Here is a 26,407-nt window from a genome sequence, read left to right as displayed (position 1 = left end):
AGATGCTCAGGAGTCTTATGGCTTGGGGGTAGAAGCTGTTTAGAAGCCTCTTGGACCTGGACTTAACGCTCCGGTACCCCTTGCCGTGTGGTAGCAGAGAGAACAGTCTATGACTAGGGTGGCTGGAGTCTTTGACAATTTTTAGGGCCTTCCTCTGACACCGCCTGGTATAGAGGTCCTGGATGGCAGGAAGCTTGGCCCCAGTGATGTACTGGGCCGTACGCACTACCCTCTGTAGTGCCTTGCGGTCGGATGCCGAGCAGTTGCCATACCAGGCAGTGATGTAACCAGTCCGAATGCTCTCGATGGTGCAGCTGTCGAACCTTTTGAGGATCTGAGGACCCATGCCAAATCTTTTCAGTCTCCTGAGGAGGAATAGATTTTGTCGTGCTCGCTTCACAACTGTCATGGTGTGCTTGGACCATGTTAGTTTGTTGGTGATGTGGACACCAAGGAACTTCAAGCTCTCAACCTGCTCCACTGCAGCCCCGTCAATGAGAATGGGAGAGTGCTCGGTCCTCCTTTTCCTGTAGTCCACAATCATCTCTTTGTTTTGATTACGGGAGAGGGAGTTGTCCTGGCACCACACGGCCAGTTCTCTGACCTCTTCCCTATAGTCTGTCTCATTGTTGTCTGTGATCAGGCCTACCACTGTTGTGTCATCGACAAATTTAATGATGGTGTTGGAGTCGTGCCTGGCCGTGCAGTCATGAGTGAACAGGGAATACAGGAGGGGGCTGAGCACGCACCCCTGAGGGGCCCCTGTGTTGAGGATCAGCGTGGCGGATGTGTTGTTACCTACCCTTACCACCTGGAGCTGCCTGTCAGGAAGTCCAGGATCCAGTTGCAGAGGGAGGTGTTTAGTCCCAGGGTCCTTAGCTTATTGATGAGCTTTAAGGGCACTATGGTGTTGATTGCTGAGCTGTAGTAAATGAATAGCATTCTCACATAGGTATTCCTTTTTGTCCAGGTGGGAAAGGGCAGTGTGGAGTGCAATAGAGACTGCATCATATGTGGATCTGTTGGGGCGGTATGCAAATTGGAGTGGGTCTAGGGTTTCTGGGATGATGGTGTAAGGCAGGCACACAAGGCACGCACTCTACACACACGTACACATGGATTTTGTATTGTAGATATCTGGTAGTAGAGTAGTGGCCTGTGAAAAGTGTTATGAAATGTAACATCATATTTTAAATTGTATATAACTGCCTTAATGTTGCTGTACCCCAGGAAGAGTAGCTGCTGCCTTGGCAACAGCTAATTGGGATTCTTAATAAATACAAATACACTAACACGGAACCCAAACCAGCTGCACGCGTGCGCCATTGTGCATAAATGCATTTTGTCCCCCCACACCAAACGTGATCACGACACGCATGTTAAAATATCAAAACAAACTCTGAACCAATTATATTAATTTGAGGACAGGTCGAAAAGCATTAAACATTTATGGCAATTTAGCTAGCTAGTTTGCACTTGCTAGCTAATTTGTCCTATTTAGCTAGCTTGCTGTTGCTAGCTAATTTGTCCTGGGATATAAACATTGAGTTATTTTACCTGAAATGCACAATCTCTACTCCACCAATTAATCCACACATAAAATGGTCAACCGAATCGTTTCTAGTCATCTCTCCTCCCAGGCTTTTTCTTCTTTTGACTTTATATTGCGATTGGCAACTTTCATAAATTAGGTGCATTACCGCCACTGACCTCGTTCGTCTTTCAGTCACCCACGTGGGTATTACCAATGAGGTGATGGCACGTGGGTACCTGCTTCTATAAACCAATGAGATGGGAGAGGCAGGACTTGCAGCGCGATCTGCGTCAGAAATAGAACTGACTTCTATTTTAGCCCTTGGCAACGCAGGCACTTGTTGGCACGCGCGAGCAGTGTGGGTGCAATAATTGAATAACATGTATGTCTAAATTTATTTTGCAACGCTTGCCCATGCGACTTGAGTGGTGTAGTCAGCCTGTAAGAGTCAGAGACTGTAATCCACAGGCATTCCAGAATACACCACCCAACGGGTGGCCTGTGAGCCTAGTGGCCATAGGGTTCAGGCCCATTTCCATTTACTGCCTTTCATCACAGGAAATTAATCTAAAAATTGTGATGACCAGGAGTCAGTGACCACCAGTTACTGAGTTTAAGAAGAATAGAAACTGAAGAAGGGTAAAGGAATGTTCCAAAGGGAGCCAGAGAGAGGGGAGGAGGAGGGGGCTTAATCTTTGCTGGACACAACAGGAAGCAGGAAGCATGAGGCTGACACTGAGCGTCCTTCATCCAGCAGCCAATCAAAGCATGCGAGGGAAGGTGGTCACAGCCACAGATAGAGTCCAGGGAAAGAATATGGGAGAGCTACATTGTTGTTTTCAAATAACATAACTGGGAGTAAAAACACAGTGCATTTCTCAACTAAATAAAAGTCTGTTAAGCTCTTTAAGAGCCAGACCGCTGAGAAACGTAAGTGAGAATGTCTCCTTTTTTTGCCCTTCGGGGTCCCCTGGGAGGTAGGTCCTGTTTGTATTTGAGAGGTCCTGTGTCTAAAGAGCCTGGGCGTTTATTTATAGTGAGTGACTGGCGGGACCTGGTGGATTCTGGAAGTGGAGTGGGCTGGTTTGTCAGCCGGAGTTAAGATGGATGGAGATGGAGACCGTGATGAATGCACGGACCGATGGATGATTGAATGGGTACTCAGTGGCTGGACAACAGAAAATCCCCCAAGGACTTGAGTTAAGTGGGCGTGCTCTAGAGAAGAAGAAAAAAAGCTAAATTCAAGTCCTGGGCTCTTTAGCTTTTAAAGCACATGAGGGTCATGTCTGCCTCAGGGTAGTAGTGAGTTAAACTGTCCTTGACTACAGGGAGTCAATAGCCAACTATAACAAACACAGGAGTGAGCAAAGGAGAGAGAGGGGAAGAAGTGAGAGAGGGGAAATGGCTAAAGGCTACCGCATGCTTTGGGTCGGCTGGCGCCTAACTGAAATCAGCTAGGTGAACAAGCTCGCATACACCCTTAAAAGACCTGCAATAGTACGGTTTGTCCATCTTGAGAACCATAGCAATCACGGACACTCTTACTGACAGTCTCGGCTGCTTCGTGCAGAGGTGGGACAAAGTCATTGTTTTACAAGTCACAAGTAAGTCTCAAGTCTTAGCACTCAAGTCCCAAGTCAAGACAGGCAAGTCCGAGTCAAGTCTCAAGTCTCAAGTCCTAAACTTTGAGTTTTGAGTCCAAAACAAGTCATGTGCTCTTCACCAAATGTAATACCATTTCATATTTTTAACAAGAGTAATAGTTAGTATATTACATTTACGCAAATCATGAATGCTTTTAAAAATCTATATATTTATTACTTTCCAAATAAACTTTATATTTCCATGGAAATACATGGGTAGCCATGAGAAAGCCCCCCCCCCTATAGTGACCAACTATCGAGGACCGCTATGGGGCGCAATTGGGCGATGTAGGCTTGTACACAATCTCCCAACCTTAACACACACACACACTCTGTGTGGACACACTAGGCTAACATATGTCAATGGTTTTAGGAACAGCAGTAACATCTGGCAGGATTTAGGCTACCAACTGCCTAGCCAGTTGTAGCTCAATCTTGGGTGCAATGATTACATTCCCGCACTGACTGACTGTGTGGAGGCTCATTGATTTAACGTTATGTTAGCCTATATGCTATACTAGTAAAGTTATAAATTATATAGCTGTCGGCTATATTAGCCACGACTTACCGTTCTTTGTGCAGCTCCAAATGTCGAACAAAGTCTGAAATTTTATCGCCTGTAATTTTCTTCCGCATGTTTTGCAAGCTGCAATCCGTTTTTTGTTGATACAGCGTCGTCTTTATATCCGAATATAATAATTTTGGGTATCATCTTTCCAAGGGCTCCATCTGAATTCACCCGCTGACGTTCCTCTGCACTGCCACACACAACGTTTTCTCAAGCGGCACAATTTGATTGGCTGCTGTCCGATTCAAAAAGTAATCCGTTAAACGAAGAGTTGATGCGCTGCACACTTTTTTTAATAGCATAATTTTTTATATTTGGGCTTGGGGAGGGTATCAAGTCAGGTCGAGTCAAAAGGCTCAAGTCCAAGTCAAGAGTCATTGGTATTGAAGTCAAAGTCGAGTTGCAAGTCATCATATTTGTGACTCGAGTCCACACCTCTGGCTTCATGTGATGTATTGTTGTCTCTACCTTCTTGCCCTTTGTGATGTAGTCTGTGCCCAATAATGTTTGTACCATGTTGTGTTGCTACCATGCTGTGTTTTCATATGTTGCTGCCATGCTGTTGTCGTCTTAGGTCTCTTTATGTAGTGTTGTGGTGTCTTGTCGTGATGTGTGTTTGTCCTACATTTTTAGTCTCAGCCCCAGAGGAGGCCTTTTGATAGGCCGTCATTGTAAATAAAAATTTGTTCTCAACTGACTTAGCTAGTTAAATAAAAGGTTCAATTAAAAAATGAAGCCTGTATATACTTCCTCAAAATAGTCTGAATTAATCAACAAAAAAATTTAGAAATCGTGCACACATTTTTATGTTTTTTCCAAGATCTTAGTCGCGCAATTCTACATCTAACTAAGACATTAAGTGCAGTATTTCAAGTGAAAAATGTGCACGTGAAAATGAGTCGTCTATCGTTGAAAGTTAACACTTCATTGAAGAATCCCTACTGTTAACCAATCTCCGACGAAGGGGCGTAGACTTCAGCGTCAGAATTTTTTTATGTGCACAAACAGCCCAAAAAAATAAAACCTGCTGAAAGCCAAAACTACCAAAAACTGTACAAAATGTCATCATAATACAGTGGGGCAAAAAAGTATTTAGTCAGCCACCAATTGTGCAAGTTCTCCCACTTAAAAAGATGAGAGAGGACTGTAATTTTCATCATAGGTACACTTCAACCATGACAGACAAAATGAGAAAAAAAATCAAGAAAATCACATTGTAGGATTTTTAATGAATTTATTTGCTAATTATGGTGGAAAATAAGTATTTGGTCACCTACAAACAAGCAAGATTTCTGGCTCTCACAGACCTGTTCTTTAAGAGGCTCCTCTGTCCTCCACTCGTTACCTGTATTAATGGCACCTGTTTGAACTTGTTATCAGTATAAAAGACACCTGTCCACAACCTCAAACAGTCACACTCCAAACTCCACTATGGCCAAGACCAAAGAGCTGTCAAAGGACACCAGAAACAAAATTGTAGACCTGCACCAGGCTGGGAAGACTGAATCTGCAATAGGTAAGCAGCTTGGTTTGAARAAATCAACTGTGGGAGCAATTATTAGGAAATGGAAGACATACAAGACCACTGATAATCTCCCTCGATCTGGGGCTCCTTGCAAGATCTCACCCCGTGGGGTCAAAATGATCACAAGAACGGTGAGCAAAAATCCCAGAACCACACGGGGGGACCTAGTGAATGACCTGCAGAGAGCTGGGACCAAAGTAACAAAGCTTACCATCAGTAACACACTACGCCGCCAGGGACTCAAATCCTGCAGTGCCAGACGTGTCCCCCTGCTTAAGCCAGTACATGTCCAGGCCCGTCTGAAGTTTGCTAGAGAGCATTTGGATGATCCAGAAGAAGATTGGGAGAATGTCATATGGTCAGATGAAACCAAAATAGAACTTTTTGGTAAAAACTCAACTCGTCGTGTTTCTGTCTCTTATACACATCTAGATGTGTATAAGAGACAGCTACAGATCCGTGTAAAGGACAGAATGAATGGGGCCATGTATCGTGAGATTTTGAGTGAAAACCTCCTTCCATCAGCAAGGGCATTGAAGATGAAACGTGGCTGCGTCTTTCAGCATGACAATGATCCCAAACACACCGCCCGGGCAACGAAGGAGTGGCTTCGTAAGAAGCATTTCAAGGTCCTGGAGTGGCCTAGCCAGTCTCCAGATCTCAACCCCATAGAAAATCTTTGGAGGGAGTTGAAAGTCYGTGTTGCCCAGCAACAGCCCCAAAACATCACTGCTCTAGAGGAGATCTGCATGGAGGAATGGGCCAAAATACCAGCAACAGTGTGTGAAAACCTTGTGAAGACTTACAGAAAACGTTTGACCTCTGTCATTGCCAACAAAGGGTATATAACAAAGTATTGAGAAACTTTTGTTATTGACCAAATACTTATTTTTCACCATAATTTGCTAATAAAATCATAAAAAATCCTACAATGTGATTTTCTGGAGTGTACCTATGATGAAAATTACAGGCCTCTCTCATCTTTTTAAGTGGGAGAACCTGCACAATTGGTGGCTGACTAAATACTTTTTTGCCCCACTGTATATATGCACGAACTGTTCCGAACTGTTTCAGATGAGAAGCATGCGTGCTTATTGACAAAAATGTATTTTTGGCTCCCATTTTCAGTTGTTTTGCATCTCTGTAATTTCTACGTGTTGCCACTAATGCTGTGTTTGCATGAGCAAGACAACGTCTCATTGGTGTATTAGGGGGTGGTGGAGGAGTAGTTGAGTAGAACAAAGTGTCTCTCTGATGGGGGAGGTATGGTAGTAACATGAAGCCAGGGGGGTCACAGAGAGAGGATGGGGGTGGAGAGAGGGGGAGGGTGGGGGTTAAGGTGTGAGGAAATAGTCAAAAGGATTAGCTGACCGATGGAGCAGCTGTAAGGGAATTACATCTGTTTTACAATTCCACTTAGGCTTTCATCTGGTTTTCAACAAACACAATACATTCCCTAATCCCTTTCTCTTCACACTCCTCTTCCCTCAGGCTGCTCACAGAACAGGGAGGAGTGCAAATGAGAGAGAGGTATAAATAGGAAGAAAGCAGCCATCAAATCACATTTTATTGGTTACATACACGTGATTAGCAGATGTTATTGCGGTTGTAGCGAAATGCTTGTAAACTAACAATGCCATTAAAACAACCATCACACAAACCAACAGAGGTCTAACACTAAATAGATGTCCCGTGACCCGTCCTTCAACTACACTGCCCAAACAACAGCCACCACGGTCGTCTAGGACACACTTCCTTTGTCTTTCCTTAAAGTCCAGGCTAGACATTCAGGTGGCAGTACATGCTGGATTCCAACAACATGTCTACTTCCTGTTAAGAGAGGCCAAATGAACCAATAAACAAAATTACTTAAAATCGGTGGAGTGAAAAAGGAGTGACTGCGGGCAACAATGGAAAGCCCTGAGCCAACGGGTTGGAGAGTGGCTGCGGATTAGGTGGCGTCCGGTTTCCGCTGGAGCCCGTCCTGTCCGGGTGGGGGGGGGCTGAGCTCACACACCAGCAGCACAATACACAAATCTCCATGGCCCCACCACCACCACCACGTTGCACAGGAATGCCATACAGAGGAAATATGCACCCAAAACCTGCCCTGGAAATGGAGCTACGTGGCACCTGGGAGTACTTGTATGGCTGGATACTGGTAGAATAATGGGGCAAATGTCTTTGACTCATACAAATTCAACACTGAGACACGACATGTTTATTGTTCTTTGTTTAAAGGACAATTCCACCACTTTATAACCAGTTATTATGCTGTTGGTATATATGCACTACTGTAAGATTTGATAGACATTTAAGTTAGCGTTTTTGTCAGTCATACTGCACGATACCTCGTTTGTCTTTATTTTTTTTACTTCTACATTGTCCTCGTCTACAGTATAGTCCAATTCCCAGAGTCCATTTCACCTCCCAGGATGCAATGCTCCACCCAGTCTGCAGTTATCTTATGGCTAGCAAGCCTAGACAAAGCTTATGTCATAACTTATGAGTGCATTTCACATTACTTTTGGGTTGTAATAATATAATGCTTGCATGAATATCTTGCCAAATGTCATTGTCACCAATCCATTGCACTCAATAATAAATTTAAATAAATAATTTAGATGCTAACGAATGCTAACTATAAGTTAGTCTGATGGTTTGCTAGCACGCTAGTGCTACATCCAAAATAGTGTTTGCAACAATAACATCACAGTTTAATCTTAGCGACGGTCTTAAACATGTAGTCCTGTTAGAACTCAACATTTATTATGAAATCACTACAAAATCCTAGTCTTTCATGATTGAAGCCCGTATCTTTGGTGCTAACATTAGCAATGCTAGCTAGCTAAGTAGCTAACCCTGCTGCATCTGAAAAATTTAAAAGTGTTAAACAATAACAGCCTTAACAATTGTCCAAGCCACAACACTGTAGGCCTATTGGAACTAATAAAAAGTATAATATTATATAATATAAGTAATTCACTACAAAAATATAGGCTATTTGGAAGGGAGCAATGGCTGCCGGTGCTGCAACTTTGGCGGTGATGGTGGGAGTGGTTTCGAAAAATGGAATCATGGGAGCGTGAGTCTTGAACAACAGAAAAAAATTGGAATAAGCCAACTATAAATATCATTCTATAGGTTATTGAACATCCATTTAAAATATATTTTTTACAGATGTTAGAGGAAGACAACCAGAGCACCATATACAGTGCATTTGGAAAGTATTCAGACCCCTACCCTTTTCCACATTTTCTTACAGCCTTATTCTAAAATGGATTCAATAAAACATTTTCCTCAGTCTACACACAATACCCCATAACGACAAAGCGAAAACATGCAAATTTGAGTTTAAAAGAAAAACAGCGCTAAATGATATGAGGTACTCATCATGTTCAGTTTAATGGGCCGCAAAGGCTTGTGTTGATCGATTGGGACCAAGAACATCACTTACAGTGCCTTCGGAAAGTATTCAGACCTCTTTACTTTTCCCCCACATTTTCTTACTTTACAGCCTGGCAAAAATGGCAAAAATAATGGCAAAAATAAAAATGTAATCAATCTACACAAAATACCCCATAATGACAAAGTGAAAACAGGTTTTTAGAAATGTTTGCAAATGTATAAAAAAATAAAAAAACAGAAAACCTTATTTACAGAAGCATTCAGACCCTTTGATATGAGACTCAAAATTGAGCTCAGGTGCATCCTGTTTCCATTGATCATTCTTGAGATGTTGCTACAACTTGGAGTCTACCTGTGGTAAATTCAATTGATAGTACATAATTTGGAAAGGCACACCCCTGCCTATATAAAAAGGTCCCACAGTTGGCAGTGCATGTCAAAGCAAAAACCAAGCCATGAGATCGAAGGAATTGTCCGTAGAGCTCCGAGACAGGATTGTGTTGAGGCACAGATCTGGGGAAGGGTAACAAAACAATTCTGCAGCATTGAAGATCCCCAAGAACACAGTGGCTGCCATCATTCTTGAATGGAAGAAGTTTGGAACCACCAAGACTTCCTAGAGCTGTCCGCCCGGCCAAACTGAGCAATCGGGAGAGAAGGGCCTTGTTCAGGGAGATGAACAAGAACCCGATGGTCACTCTGACAGAGCTCCAGAGTTCCTCTGTGGAGTTAGGAGAACCTTCCAGAAGGACAACCATCTCTGCAGCACTCAGAAACAAGATTCTCTGGTCAGATGAAACCAAGATTGAACTCTGGCCTGAATGCCAAGCGTCACGTCTGGAGGAAACCTGGCACCATCCCTACGGTGGAGCACGGTGGTAGAAGCATCATGCTATGGGGATGTTTTTCAGCGGCAGGGACTGGGAGACTAGTCAGGATCAAGGGAAATATGAACGGAGCAAAGTAAACAGAGATCCTTGATGAAAACCTTGTCCAGAGCACTCAGAACCTCAGACTGGGGCAAAGGTTCACCTTCCAACAAGACAACGACCTTAAGCACACAGCCAAAACAACGCAGGAGTGGCTTCGGGACAAGTCTCAATGTCCTTGAGTGGCCCAGCCAGAGCCCAGACTTGAACCCGATCGAACATTTCTGGATGCGACGCTCCCCATCCGACCTGACAAAGCTTGAGAGGATCTGCAGAGAAGAATGGAAGAAATTCCCCAAATACAGGTGTGCCAAGCTTGTAGCGTCATACCCAAGAAGACTTGAGGCTGTAATCGCTGCCAAAGGTGCTTTAACAAAGTACTGAGTAAAGGGTCTGAATACTTATGTAAATTTGATCCGTTTATTTTTTATAAATTTGCCCAAAAAAAAAACGTTTTTGCTTTGTCATTATGGGTTATTGTGTGTAGATTAAAGAGAGAAAAAATTATTTAATCCATTTTAGAGTAAGGCTGTAAAATATAGAAAAAGTAAAGCGGTCTGAATACTTTCCGAATGCACTGTAGCAGTTCAATATGAACCCGAAAACTACAGACGGGTTATATAGATCGCTGAAATAACGGTCAATATAATCATTTCATTTATTAATCATCTCAGGGATCCTACTTGAAAATGTCAGAAGCAATTTCCGGTTTTGCTCATCACTAAACAGTAATAGACATGAAATCATAAAATTACACTAAAACTGTGTAGGACATCACTAAATACTTCATAATAACAACCCAAATGTTAAGTGGCGGAGCTGCCTTTTAAGTTACTCTACTGTTGTACTGTCAGCAATATGAAAAAGTAGACCTATATCAATCTATGGCGAGAAGAGCCATCTTTACTCATTATCATGACTAGCAAATGCTATTATGCCATATTATGTACTGCCTATGAGTTTCTAACACTAACCCTTCTCATTTACTTATGAAAGATATATAATTTTAAAAAATGGGGCAATCTGCAGTTGCTACATCCATTGTTGGACTTAAAAATTAATGATATGTCCCCATCGAAGACTATAAACGTATAAATGCCTCATGAGCTAAGTTGACATGTTGCCGATGACATGGATGTCGATTAATCAATTTATTCCAAATGGAGCTTCACCATGATAGCGCATGACACTGATGAGGCAATTTACTCAGAGTCCCTCCATTATCTAGCCCACGCTCTGAACCTCAGTTTGAGAGGTCGATATCAACTTGGCACAAGATCACAGAAACACATTCAATGTAATCACAGTCAATCTCCCGAAACCTCCCCATTTCCAAAGGTTAAGAAAGAAAGACTGATATGAGCATCTGCTGAAAGTCCAAAAATAGCCCTTAATGAGGATTTCTTTGACTATTAACACAATGTGATCATAGACCAAGTAAATCCACAGTATCCATAATGCTATGGATCCCATGGAGGGGAAAATAGTATATGTAACACTGTAGGCCTATGCACCCCATCTGATAAAGAACGAAACGTCACAAACCAGTCCCAGAGATGTTTCTTTCTGATTACAATAAACAAGTTGGTTCCAGCACCAGACTGCACTGCTGATATAATGTTGCACCAAAATAACAATTGTTCTGCTTTTCATAATGCCTCTCTAGGGAGTAAACTGGGGTCAATCCTCTCTTTTTGTCAAGTATTCACTATCGCCTGTGTCATATCAATGCTGTGATCCCAGTAGACATATTCAGAACATTAAAAATTGTTTACATTTCAGTTTACATTTTATCTGGACAAAATGTGAACATTTCTTGTCCAATATGTGAAGAACGGCAACTGTTTTTGCTGCATGTACAGCACAGGAGGTTGGTGGCACCTTAATTGGGGAGAAGGGCCTCGTGTTAATGACTGGAGCGGAATAGTATGAAATGCATGGTGTCCAGGTGTTTGATGCCATTACATTTGCTCTATTCCGGCCATTATTATGAGCCGATTTGAGACGGTGCCAACAGATATGGCAGCTCTGCTTCTAGCTCCTAAGCAGCAGTATTTAATTTCTTACATTATTACGCCAGAAAGATTTTTGTGTTATTACATACAACTGGAAATTACTTTTGGATATCACCAGCATTACTACCAAGAATACAACTTTCATGAAGTGCTTTGAAAGGCTAGTTAAGGATCATATCACCTCTACTTCCCTTGATACCTTAGATCCACTTCATTTTGCTTACCGCCTCAATAGATCCACAGATGATGCAATCGCCATCACACTGCCCTATTCCATTTGGACAAGCGGAATACGTAAACTAAGCAAAAAAAGAAACAGCCCTTTTTCAGGACACATATCAAAGATATTTGGATTTTTACGAATTAACTTCATTGTAAAGGGTTTAAACACTGTGTCCCATGCTTGTTCAATGACCCATAAACAATTAATGAACATGCACCTGTGGAACGGTCTTTAAGACACTAACAGCTTACAGACGGTAGGCAATTAAGGTCACACTTATGAAAACTTAGGACACTAAAAAGAGGTCTTTCTACTGACTCTGAAAAACACCAAAAGAAAGATGCCCAGGGTGCCTGCTCATCTGCGTGAACGTGCCTTAGGCATGCTGCTAGGAGGCATGAGGACTGCAGATGTGACCAGGGCAATAAATTGCAATGTCCGTACTGTGAAACGCCTAAGACAGCGCTACAGGGAGACAGGACGGACAGCTGATGGTCCTCGCAGTGGCAGACCACGTGTAACAACACCAGCACAGGATCGGTACATCCGAACATCACACCTGCGGGACAGGTACAGGATGGCAACAACAGCTGCCCGAATTACACCAGGAACGCACAATCCCTCCATCAGTGCTCAGACTGTCCGCAATAGGCTGAGAGAGGCTGGACTGAGGGCTTGTAGGCCTGTTCTAAGGCAGGTCCTCACCAGACATCACTGGCAACAACATCGCCTATGGGCACAAACCCACCGTCGCTGGACCAGACAGGACTGGCAAAAAGTGCTCTTCACCGACGAGTCGCGGTTTTGTCTCACCAGGGGTGATGGTCGGATTCGTGTTTATCGTCAAAGGAATGAGCGTTACACCGAGGCCTGTACTCGGGAGCGGGATCGATTTAGAGGTGGAGGGTCCATCATGGTCTGGGGCGGTGTGTCACAGCATCATTGGACTGAGCTTGTTCATCGGACTGCAGTACTTAATGCAGCTGGTGGCCATACCAGATACTGACTGTTACTTTTGATTTTGACCCCCCCTTTGTTCAGGGACACATTATTCCATTTCTGTTAGTCACATGTCTGTGGAACTTGTTCAGTTTATGTCTCAGTTGTTGAATCTTCTGTTCATACAAATATTTACACATGTTAAGTTTGCTGAAAATAAATGCAGTTGACAGTTTCTTTTTTTGCTGAGTTTATGTAAGAATGCTGTTCATTGACTACTATCATACACACACACACATTTTTGTAATAATGACAATTGCAACAATACTGAATGAACAATGAACACTTATTTTATTATTTTATTTTAACTTAATATAATACATAAATACACACACACAGCTCTGAAGTGACAATGATACTGAAGAGTCTGCTTAGGAGACAAATACTCTCAACTGTTTGAATAAAAATAGAGTTTAAGTTACCTGTGATGAATGTTGAAAACAAAAACTKTAATTTCTATATGCAGGAAATCCTATTTTAATAATGGGCWTGGTAAGAATTGACRACCAAAGTGCGAGTCATAATTCCCATGACACCTTCTAGCAAAATCTGAAAAGCGGTTCCTTCATTTATTCCATAGGATATTTTTAGATTCACTTAAAATAAGGTCTGTTTCGTGTAGGCTTACACCACCGTGCCAATTTTATAACTGTGTAGATATCCATAGGACAAGGTAACTCTGATCAATATTGGCTAAATATAAGCGAAGATCATTTTTTTTTGTAGAGTGGATTTATGAAAATATGTTGACAAACGTTACCTTATCCTAGTGAGATTTACACGGGTATCAAAACGTCGAGGCGGTTTAAGCCTGCACGAAACRCAGACCTTATTTGAAGTAGATCAAGACATTCTCTATGGAAGACATGAACGGTAAAATAACGAAGGAACCCCTTTCAAGTTCAGCCGCAAGTTATTACAGGAATTATAACGCGTCGACTATTTCTCTCTAAACCATATACCTTTGACTAATACGGAAACTATCACCTCGAAAACAAAACGATTTTCCCGTTCCGTATTTTATCTAACGGGTGGCATCCATGAGTCTAAATATTCCTGTTACATTGCACAACCTTCAATGTTATGTCATAATTACGTAAAATTCTGGCAAATTAGTTCGCAAAGAGCCAGGCGGCCCAAACTGTTGCATATACCCTGACTCTGTGTGCAATGAACGCAAGAGAAATGACACAATTTCACCTGGTTAATATTGCCTGCTAACCTGGATTTCTTTTAACTAAATATGCAGGTTTAAAAATATATACTTGTGTATTGATTTTAAGAAAGGCATTGATGTTTATGGTTAAGTACACATTGGAGCAATGATAGTAATTGATTGATTGATTTTTATAAGATAAGTTTAATGCTAGCTAGCAATTTACCTTAGCTTACTGCATTCGCGTAACAGGCAGGCTCCTCGTGGAGTGCAATGTAATCAGGTGTTAGAGCATTGGACTAGTTAACTGTAAGGTTGCAAGATTGGATCCCCCGAGCTGACAAGGTTAAAAATCTGTCGTTCTGCCTCTAGGCCGTCATTGAAAATAAGAATGTGTTCTTAACTGACTTGCCTAGTTAAATAAAGATTAAATAAAGGTCTAAAAAAATAAACGGCAAATCGGCGCCCAAAAATACCGATTTCCGATTGTTATGAAAACTTGAAATCGGCCCAGAATAAATCGGTCGACCTCTAGTCTGAACCCCGCCCTGTGAAACTGGGTCCTGGACTTCCTGAAGGGCCTCCCCCAGGTGGTGAAGGTAGGAAACAACACCTCCACTTGGCTGATCCTCAACACAGGCGCCCCACAACGGTGTGTGCTCAGCCCCATCCTGTACTCCCTGTTCACCCATGACTGCGTGGCCACGCACCCTTCCAACTCAAATCATCAGGTTTGCAGACGACACAACTGTAGTAGGCCTGATTACCAACAATAACGAGGCCCTGGGAGAGTGGAGCCAGGAAAATAACAAAACAAAAAAAGGTGCTGATCGTGAACTTCAGGAAACAGCAGAGGGAGCACACCCCTATCCACATTGACGGGACCGCAGTGGAGAAGGTGGAAAGCTTCAAGTTCCCAGGCATACACATCACTGACGATCTGAAATGGTCCACCCACACAGTGTGGTGAAGGAGGAGCAACAGCGCCTCTTCAACCTCAGGAGGTTGAAGAAACCAACAAACTATTACAGATGCACAATTGAGAGCATCCTGTCGGGCTGTATCACTGCCTGGTAAGGCAGACTGCACCGCCCGCAACCGCAGGTCTCTCCAGAGGGTGGTGCAGTCTGCTCAACGCATCACCGGGGGCAAACTACCTGCCCTCCAGGACGCCTACAGCACCCAATGTCACTGGAAGGCCAAAAAGATCATCAAAGACATCAACCACCCGAGCCACGGCCTGTTCACCCCACTATCATCCAGAAGGCGAGGTCAGTACAGGTGCATCAAAGCTGGGACCGAGAGACTGAAAAACAGCTTCCATCTTAGGGCCATCAGACTGTTAAATAGCCATCACTAGCCGGCTTCCACAACCCTGCACCTTAGAGGTTGCTGCCCTATATACATAGACTTGGAATCACTGGCCACTTTAATAATGTTTAAATAATGTTTACACATCTTATATGTATATACTGTATTTTAGTCAAAGCCACTCCAACATTGCTCAATCTAATATTTATATATTTCTTAATTCTGTTCTTTTACTTTTAGATGTGTGTATTGTTGTGAATCTTTTTCAATACTACTGCACTGTTGGAGCTAGGAACACAAGCATTTCGCTACACCTGCAATAACATCCGCAAAATGTGTATGTGACCAATAAAAATGTGATTTGATTCTGCCCTCAGCAGCCTCCTGTGATGTACAGTATGTGTATCCCCACCAAACTACGGTACACAGATCAGGGATACTTTTCAAATGTAGCGTCTGTTTATTATTTTTGGAGACAGTCGTCAAATAAGCAAAAAATACTTGTTTTATTTACTGGCATACACAGAACAGCACAAAGTCTAAATAGTCACATCTGGGTCGTGTGAAACAGGATGTTGCGATTCAATTGGTGTCACATTCAGGAGATGCACACAGACAAAACCATAATAATATCTTCATCATACAGAGAATAATAGAAAATTTTTGTCTTGTAGCTGGTTACATGTGGGAATAGTCAGTAATAATGTTACTTTTGATGATAAAACTTACAGGATAGTTGTAAAATGGAGATTGGAAAAGGGGGGGGGGGGGGGAAGAGCCTGGGAGCAATAAAAGAGATTACGAGAGAGAAGAAAATGAAAATAGAACGAGCAAAAGAAATGAGGGCAGGAAGACAAAGACGCAGGCAGAACCAGTAGTTACTGCACATAAAGCACACACACACCCAAGTCAATTACTACCCATAAAGTCACTCGCCACACGGCAGGCACAGTCATGCAGCTTCAACTTAGTCACCGACATATCAGTTTAGGGGAGAGGAAAACTAGGCCTAGATTACTGGAAAAGGGAAATCCTCCTATGGGAGAAAATAACCTTACCAGAACTCATTTACTGGTTCCCCCAGGATTTTTCCCACAGACAAAAAAAAGAGCTCAACAACATTCAGACTGTGTGTAAACAAGAGCATTTAGATACTGAGCGTGCGTCTCAAATGGCCCTGGTCAAAAGTAGTGCAGTTCATAGGGAATAGGATGCCATTTGGAACGCAGATCAAGTTGGCCTTAAGACATATTTGCCCAGCTCTGGGATGAGTGTGCATATGTCTTTAATGTGGGTGACAGGGTGTGGGCACGGACAGCTCGACAAAATCCAAGGAGCAGCCAGGTCAAATGTGTGTCTTTGTGTGGTAACACAAGGCTTGCGTTCCTTTCTGCCAGCAAAGATTATGTGTAAAGAAAGGCATTCTTAAAGGGTAGGAAGCATGAGTTTTTACTCAACACAGTGTGGTCAAAGACTTAGTTGTAGTCACGATCTGGTTACCTATAACTACACTGAACAAAAATATAAACGTAACATGTAAAGTGTTGGTCTCATGTTTCATGAGCTGAAATAAAAAGATCCCAGAAATGTTCCAGATGCACAAAAAGCTTATTTCTTAAGTTTGTGCACAAATGTATTTACATTCCTGTTAGTGAGCATTTTTCATCCCCCAAGATAATCCATCCACCTGACTGGTGTGACATTACAAGAAGCTAATTGAACAGCATTACCATTACACGGGTACACCTTGTGCTGGGGACAATAAAAGGTAACTCAAATGTGCAGTTTTGTCACGCAACACAATGCCACAGATTTCTCAAGTTATGAGGGAGTGTGCAATTGGCATGCTGACTGAAGGAATGTCCATCAGAGCTGTTGCCAGATAAATTAACATTAAATTATCTACTATAAGCCGCTGTCATTTTAAAGAATTTGGCAGTATGCCCAACTGGCCTCACAACCACTGACCAGGTTTAACCACGCCAGCCCAGGACCTCCACATCTGGCTTCTTCACCTGTGGGATCATCTGAGACCAGCCACCCGGACAGCTGATGAAACTGTGGGTTTGCACAACCGAAAAATTTCTGCAAAAACTGTCAGAAACCATCTCAGGGAAACTCATCTGCGTGCTCGTCATCCTGACCAGGGTGTTGACCTGACTGCAGTTTATCATCGTAACCGACTTCAGTGGGAAAATGCTCACCTTCGATGGCCAATGGTATGCCGGTCAAGTGTGCTCTTCACGGATGAATCCCAGTATTAACTGTACCGGGCAGATGGCTTTGTGGGGGAAAGTGGTTTGCTGATGTCAACGTTGTGAACAGAGTGCCCCATGGTGGCGGTGGGGTTATGGTATGGGCAGGCATAAGCTGCGGACAACAAACACAATTGCATTTTATCGAAGGCCATTTGAATGCACAGAGATACCGTGAAGTGATCCAGAGGCCCATTGTTGTGCCATACATCCGCCGCCATCACATCATGTTTCAGTATGATAATGCACAGCCCTATGTCGCAAAGACCTGTACACAATTCCTGGAAGCAGAAAACGTCCCAGTTCTTCCATAGCCTCCATACTCAGCATACATGTCACCCACTGAGCATGTTTGGGATGCTCGGGATCGACGTGTACGACAGCGTGTTCTAGTTCCTGCCAATACCAAACAACTTCACAAAGCCATTGAAGAGGAGTGGGACAACATTCCACAGGGCACAATCAACAGCCTGATCAACTCTATGCGAAGAAGATGTGTCAGGCTGCATGACGCAAATGACGGCCACACCAGATAGACTGTTTTTATTTTAAGGTATTCCCTGTCATGTGAAATCCATATATTAGGGCCTAATGAATTAATTTCAATTGACAAATGTCCTAATATGAATTGTAACTCAGTAAAATCTTTGAAATTGTTGCATGTTGCGTTTATATTTTTGTTCAGTGTACAAACAGTTGTTTGAGAATTTTTACATATTTCTTAACTTATTTCCGGATATCTTCGGAACTACCCACAATGCACTATTTCTCAACATCATATGGAGAACCGGTGCTACCTAGCTAGTTCCAGCTGGCTAACGTTAGCTACTCGCTATGCTAGCATGTAATTACATTCCAAACCAAGTGTTGGTGCTGGTGAAAATCTACAAAGAAACCATATAACTTCACGCGAAATATCTCTTCTCCTGTGAGTTTAGTAGTGGTAGTCAAGCGAGCATTGTAGTAGTTTTCCATCGTTCGTAGCTAGTGCAGTAATACCCACATATTGCCATAATATCCACAAGGATGGAGTTACGACTCATTTGTGGCCCAGAAATGAGAAGCTAGCTTTGAAGCGGGACCGGTTTATTCGGTTTTGGATTGAGACGGATTGAAACCAGGTGCTGTGCCGAGCGTGAATGTGAAGCCTGCAACCTCTATTTCCTACCGACCTAGTGGTACATCGCGAGTGTCTGCAGTGATGGAGATAAGCCGGTTAAATTCAATGTGGATTAGCTGACTCTCCCTCGGCTGGTGAAACGGCCTCTCCCTCTGAAGGCCTCTCATTGGCTCTTCTTTAACCTAGGTAGCTAATTTAGCGTCAATTGGTAAGTCTCCGCTCTCTCTGCTTTATATCTGATGGCAATTTTTGTTGTTGTGTTCTGTGGGTTCCAGCCTGTGCTAGACTAGTTGTTCTCTGGCTTACTACTCAGCTATGTTGAATGTGGTGGTTGGCTAGCTAGGCTAGCTAGCAGGCTAAAATAAACTTTAGCAGGATGGCTTGCTTACTAGCTAAGATACTGGTAACATTATTTGATAATTGGTTAGATGGCGTTATGCATTTAGAAAACTTTGGTTTACTTTAATATAGCTGTAAGCTATAGCAACTGGCTGACTCACGCAGTGCTAACGTAATGTTAGCAGGCTGGTAGGCCTAACGTTAGTAGGCTAGCAACCTTGCAAGCTAATATGTAACAATACATTCATAAAGTAGTAGCTTGCAAATAGGCAGAACATTTAATTGAAAGCAGTAGTCATGAGTGCAAACGATTTGTTTAATTATAAATTATTTCTGTTGGAGTTTACATTATAGGGAATAGTCTGGCTTGCCAGGTTATCCATATTACATCACACCACGCAAATGTTTTTCCAGCATGACTTCAGCATTCTTCGGAATTCTGATCAGTTTTATGTAATAAGTAAAAAAATAGAAAAGTGAGGTGTAGCTTTGCATTGGGACTTTTGACGCGCATTCTAATGCTAATCCATATGTTACATGTGGTTAAATTTATGCTACCTACCCTTTAAAGGAAGAAAACTGGCAATGTCAACAGTGAGTCAACTGGAGCACACTGCATGGGGGGAAGAGGGTGTGTGTGTGTGTATGTCTTTGCGTGTGCATTTTATGTACTGTTTGCACAGTTTTATCTGTGTATGTTTCCACTCCTAATGCCAAACTCATTCACTTTCACCTTACACTGTAGCTTTCTGTATTCAGCCTCAATTCATTTTTCTGTAAGGTGGGAGCAGGAGTGCGTCCCAAATTGCATCCTATTCCATATGTATAGGGCTGTAGTCAAAAGTAGTGCACTATATAGGGAATAGGGTTCTATTTCACAGACCAGGAGTTCTCCATCGGGAATTCCTCAGACCTGCAGTAATCTGGGAGTAAATGGAAGAGGAATGCAGTGGAGAATGGGAAGGGGAGGGTGAGAGGAGCCAGTGCCTACAGCTCAACACTGCACCTCATTGTTCTCCTACCTTTACATTCCATTCCTCACTTTTTTTAAATCACACACACACACACACACACACACACACACACACACACACACACACACACACACACACACACACACACACACACACACACGACACAACACACACACACACACACACACACACACACACACACACACACACACACACACACACTACCAGTGGAGGGGAAACAGATTGTGTGTGTGTGTGTGTCTTCCAAAATCAGTGGTGTAGCAACATGCTTAATGTTCCGGTGATGGGAGTTTTGTGGTGGTGCATCACGGAACAGCTACTAACAGGCCTGAGCATGCCAACATGCTCGCTCTCCATCACCCTGCTGCAGTCACACACAAAAACACTCACATGGTGAAACCTAGTCTCTTACAGCAGATATGAGAGAGAGAGAGAGGGAGAGAAGGAATGCCAATTTCTCTGATGCATGTAACGAAGAAAGCCAGAGAACTGAAATTTCATTGAAATTGAATTGATAACAAGAGGGGCTTTTTCTCCTCCACCTCTCTACCCTCCTCTTACCTTGAAGAAGTCAATACACCACCAGTAGTTTCAGAGTGACTTCTGTCTCTCTAGTCTTTGAGCAACATCTGTCATTTTGGCAGGACTGAGGAGATATAGACTAGAGGGCCTCTGATGAGGACTTGAATGCAACATGGTGGCAACATGACTACAAAGCCCAGGTAAGACTACGTATGAGTATTTAAGATAAGAGAATGAATGAATGACAATAAATTAGCAGGATACTAGCTTACAAGGGCCAAAGGTCCTGATAAAAATGGCTACTAACAAGAGTGGGCGACCTCAAACACTTCAGTTAAGAGGGGGAAATTTCCACTGAAAATTTATCAAAAATGCATTTACTTGAAGAACAGTGCAGATGCAAAGTTTGGTAACAGAATGACTGTTTGTGCTGTTTGTTCCGTCATTCTGTCACCAAACTTTGCATTTGCACTGTTCTTTAAGTAAATGCTTTTTGTAAAATTCTGTGGAAATTGTAAAAAATTGTTCAAGTGAAAAATCGGAGTCTCAGCATCATTATGTTACTGTGGAATTGCCTTTTTAATATTTGCATTTTTTTATCGCCAACACAAATTAAAAAACATAACTCACACCTTCTGTGAAATATCTCTATGCAGACTAATCATGCAAGCTCACACTCACAAGCCCCCACACACATACACAGTATTAGAATCCATGATGCGAGAGGGGAAAGACTCTCAGACCACCAGCCAACAAAGGAACATACACCTTACCTCGGCATGTGCCGTTGACGGCCTCGTAGCCGGGCCTGCATTGGCACTGTCCGACGGGCACCACCCACTCTCCATCCACCGTGCAGTAGATGCGGGGCGTCTCCTCGCTCACCGCATTCTCTACGCAGGCCCCCGCCACCTCCCTCAGGGCCTGGTTCTCCCCCCCCCCTGCCACTGTTTCGGGGAAGGCTGCCAGGCTTTTGACAGTGGCCGGGCAGGTCTTGTAGTAGACCTTGACAGAGAGCAGCGCCACACATGCCCCGATGTCTTGGAAGGCAAGGTAGAAGCCTTTCCTGGTGAGGCTCTCCACCACCCGCGTCTCTGTGTTGATGTGCAGCTCATTGCGGCTGGTGATCTCGTCAGGTGCGATGGTTGCCACCTTCTTGAACTGGCCCTTGCGGAAGTTGGTGCCGATATCAGCGTCCGACTCGGAGGAGAACAGGTTGAAGGTCTCCTTGCAGGTAAGCGATGAGCCGTCGAACGAGTTGCAGTCACGCACGATGAACTGCAGCTCCACGAAAACTCGAGAGGCTGACGGGCGGCGCTGGATAAAGGTGGTGCGCAGCCAGTTGTTCTGCTCACGCTCGCCCACGTTACACACCGAGTAGGTATAGAACTGTGAGCCGTTGAGACTCCTCTGGACCACCTCCCACTGAAACAACCACACAGACAGACTATCAGGGATTCAGTCAAACACTTACTCTGGGGGATACATTTTGAGCAAAGTTAAAATGTTCAATGCATATTGTGGGTTCCCTACTGCCCATGTTGACATCTTAAATTCTAATGGGGGTGCCTTGATTTGTTATAGGAGTGACTAGCACCCCTGTAATTTTAACCCTGGAGGCAAAGGGAAAGTGAGTGAGGGAGACCCCAAAGGAACATATCAAGACATAAGAGTGGCGAGAAAAGACCAGAGGTCTTAGCGAAGTAATGAAGCCAGCTGATTTTTACAATACTATTGAAATACCCAAGGCCTGTCAACAATGAGGCATCTTAAGTAACAGATGTTGATCCATATATCCAACTCTTGCTGCCACAGCAGTTAGACATTTTAGTGAGAAGTCTTCCAACTAGGGCTGTGGCGATCACGAAATTTCATCAGCCGGTGATTGTCAAGCAAATACCTGTCGGTCTCACGGTAATCTCACGGTAATTGACCATTAATTAACAAACACATTTAGCATCTCCTGGCTTCCACACAAAAAAGTTGAATAAATCCATGTAATATAGCCTACACCTTCACAATAAATCCATTATTTATTTTAGACCGGTCTAAAGAAGCATGATATGAAGAAAATGTAGTTCATTTCAGAAGAAAATAATAGCATACTCTGAGTTGTCTTTATGTTAGGTCCTGATGTGGCTATGGCAAATGGCTGTGGGCTACACTAGTTCATTTAGCAGACAAGATTTGTTTATAATTTCATGGCATTATTTTATAGTATGAAAGATACAATTGAACAAAACTGAGAGAATATTTTTTTTTTTAATCTCAAAGCGATTTGAGGGAGTGCGCACATGCGCATCCGCCCTATTCTGTGTTGAGCGGTTAACAAAGAAATAGGTACTCCTATATGCTTAATTTAGAGAAGCGTAATTACCATGACTAAACGGTCATGTGGAATTTGACTGCCTTTATGACTCGTGACCGCCGGTGTGGCGGTAATATGGTCACCTCAACAGCCCTACTTCCAACATGCTTCAGCGTAATAGTGGCTACTCAAATACATTTGGCCCCACAGGGGCTGAGCCTGTGGTTTGTTCTCTGCATGTTACCACTATGCTATTTATTAAAGGAATGTGCTTTGTTGGCTGACTGTGTGGCATCACATATAAACGGAGGCATGCAACACGAGAGCAAGCGGCTCCATAAAACTATTGCAAAATGTTTTAATGGGTGATTCAAACGTGGTAGAAACAGTTTGAATTATAATACATGATATCATAATTATCATGATACGTGTCAATTTTGTCAACAATTAAGTGCTATAAAAACATAAAATATTGTAATATAACAACTGTTCAGGCTTTCAATTAACTTTATCTTCCTGGTCTATACAGTAGTTGAACTTCAGCAAGATTGTGCCAGGTGAAATTCAACATAACTGTTAGTACACAATTGAAGAGACTATTTTGAGACATTTTAAGATAGGATTATGTATGTTCAGCATGCCCAAACTTGCCTTTGAGTCATCAACCCATCAAATAGACCAACTTGTAATTATTTGCATGCAACTGAATGACCACTCAAATGTTAATGACACAAAATTGGGCCCAAGCACGCATGACACAAAAGCAAACGATAAGAAAAAAAAAACAATCTGTTGTGTTTTACTGTGATGAAAGACAACCCATTTTCTACTTATGGGAAACGACAGATAACTTAACTCGCTACATCAAATTTTCCCCAAAAGGTACCATATGCTCTAAACTTAAGTTAATTGCACCCTTACATACAATTCTGAAGCGAGGGACTTAAAACCACAAGTATTCTCTACCACGCTTGCTATAACTGCCATTCTCTCCCGTCTGTCTCTCCCTTGGAGAGTCCAGACATGATACGCACTAAAACCCAACCCCCATTAGAATAATATGACCCTTTCACATATTTAACTTGACATTACAATGACTAACATTTGTACTTGAGCACCAAGTTGTAAAGGCAGATACTGGCAAATAAGAGTTGTGAAAGTAGTGTGAAGGTGAGACATTCAGACATGGCATATTATGTGCTACTCTAGCCATACTTCCCCAAAGAGAAGAGTACAGGAACAGGGCATAGGAAAGAGTGGATGGATACTTACCCCTTGCTTTTCTCCTTGTTCATATGGCCCGGTCAGCCAGCCTAGCTCACTCCCTGATGCCCTCATATCCAACAGCACCTCTGCACAAGGGAAAAAGTCCAAATTAAGTCTAATTCAACCACTTTACTTAGTGAAGCGCAGCAATGCGCACATGGTAGTAGGCTATAAGCGCAAATGTTCCATTAGCAGAAAACACCATTATCAAAAGTGACCACAAATGCAATTATGCATGTAATACTTTTATTATAAAAAGGTGCATTTTTATGGTATCTTCCCCAAACTTGAAACTCGTGCGCTGCTAATATATGCCAGTTAGGCTCTACACCCCATGTAAAGCAGATTAATGTGCTTCATTTTAAGAAGGTATTTTGCCACTTTAGTTGTGATACAAACCTTATTAAAACATATGGGCTAGGCTACATGAGGTGTGCGACTATGATTCGAAAAGGTCGCAAAAGGCATTGTTTCTTATGCTGAAAATCATACACAAGTGATAATATATCATTCACAAGTGATAAACTAATATTGTCACCCATCAGACTATTCTTGATGTAATCTTGTCTTAATGTGATTGCTGTAACAGAGCTGGGACAAGTACATTTAGAAGTTTATTTGCTTCTTGGTATTATAATTTCCACTCTAATATTTTACTCCATTTAACTTCGTATTCCCTTACACTTCCTAAATTGAGACTTAAACAGGCCTATGTCAGTGACTTAAAATTAAAAAGGAAGCTTAGGGTGTAATCATTAACTTGATGAAATAGAATATACTAACTTTATCATATATCATTCAACGTGCACTAAGTAGTAACAGACATGAATGTTCAGCCCAGCCATGCAGATAATTATCCATGTCTCCCATATGTAGTTGTTAGGCTACCTTGCACTGACAAGTGTGAAATCGTTTTTTAATTCCTTTTGAAAAAATATCGAAAGAAATCTCCACTTATAATTTTTTTCCGAAAAAGTATCTGATCATTTTATTTCAGTGTAGGACAACTATGGAAAAGTAGTATAGTCTTCTGTTTTGTCTAAGAGTCTGTGTTATATTGAATATGTTCATACAATGTCATACTGCAACCTTATTGATCTAGAGACAATCTGTAAATTCAAAATTCCAACAGCCCTCTATAATGTAGATTGCTCTCAGCACACCCTCATGTTGATAAAGAGATCAGGGATAGACAGCTGATAATCGAATGTGGTCGACATTTTATGAAAATTGAAAAAAAWWAAAAATAATTGTGGACAAAATGCAACAACAAAAACCTAAAACTTCTACAAGTTGCGTTATTGTATCAGTATGTTGTTGCGCTGCGCTTTATACGTTCAACTTCCTCGTGGTCCCACAACCTGGGCATAGGAGGATAGACTTGTTGCAAAAGGAGAAATTATATTTGTAAAAGTAGTACTTCGCTTACCTTCTTTAGTTTGCAGTGTAATAAATATAAAGCTAATAAATACATAAGAAAACACCAAGAGCTTAATTCCACGGGGATCCATTTGGGAAAGTGTTCTTCTTATTTCTAGGCTCGGTGGGATACTTCAACACTCACATTAGTTGCTCAACTGAACGCTGAGCTCGCGGAAGCCTCATTCACAAATGAGGAGGTCATCAACCCCCGCCTGATGGAATGTCATCAACTCCTTATAGGGAGGGGGTGTGGCAAACAGGGAAGTGCATTGGCATTACGCTTTGATGGCCTCAATCATTTGCCTGAGCCACAAGCAAACCAGATACAAAAAAGAAAGTGGCCTATTTACCTTTTTATGTTTCTTTCTCTGTGTACAAAATAAGAAGAATACTGCATGAAACTCATGATAAAAGTAAATAAACAAGATTGTTTTCCTGTTCATATTCTAGAATCTGAAGCAGTGTGACATGCAAACACAATTACTCCATAAAGTCAAGAGAAATGACAAATCATTTTACATATGGTCTTTAGAATTTGAAATAGCATCCCCTTGATCAAAATTAGTGAAGTAGAACAGAATCTGTATTCTCGGGGAGAGATAGAGAGGTTGGAGTACGGAGTATGGGGTGTGGGAGGGTGTGCTGGTATGAGTATGAATATAGAGGATTAAAGAATCCATCACCTAGCAACTCCTTTGCAAAGGAATTTGGGAGTCAAGCTCTGTCTACTTTCATTATTTATTGTACAGTGTAACTATGGTTATGTGTGTGATATGTGTGAGAATACTATGCATTTAATATGGATTTTTACCTGTATCTTGTAGTTTTTTAAACCATGGTTTCACTAAAAAACTCCTGAATACTTTGTC

General features: G+C 42.3%; 1 protein-coding gene across 2 annotated transcripts in view; it reads right to left on the bottom strand.

Annotated features, from left to right (window-relative positions):
- The window catches only part of LOC111966532 (ephrin type-A receptor 2-like), a 42,573-nt gene extending 16,857 nt beyond the window's left edge, over window positions 1–25,716 (bottom strand). For both annotated transcript variants that reach the window (XM_023991255.2, XM_023991256.2), the window contains exons 1-3: window positions 25,546–25,716; window positions 24,123–24,202; window positions 21,316–21,967 (exon numbers count right to left, since the gene is read on the bottom strand). In XM_023991255.2, the coding sequence (XP_023847023.1) occupies window positions 21,316–21,967; window positions 24,123–24,202; window positions 25,546–25,627 (814 nt within the window). In that variant the 5' untranslated portion in view covers window positions 25,628–25,716. The remainder of the gene's footprint in view (window positions 1–21,315; window positions 21,968–24,122; window positions 24,203–25,545) is intronic.
- Between the last annotated feature and the right edge of the window lie 691 nt (window positions 25,717–26,407).

The sequence above is a fragment of the Salvelinus sp. IW2-2015 genome, linkage group LG7 (assembly GCF_002910315.2).
Source record: "Salvelinus sp. IW2-2015 linkage group LG7, ASM291031v2, whole genome shotgun sequence".
NCBI lineage: Eukaryota > Metazoa > Chordata > Actinopteri > Salmoniformes > Salmonidae > Salvelinus > Salvelinus sp. IW2-2015.
The sequence above is the reverse complement of the archived record's forward strand: the minus strand, read 5'-3'. Positions and strand labels throughout refer to the sequence as shown.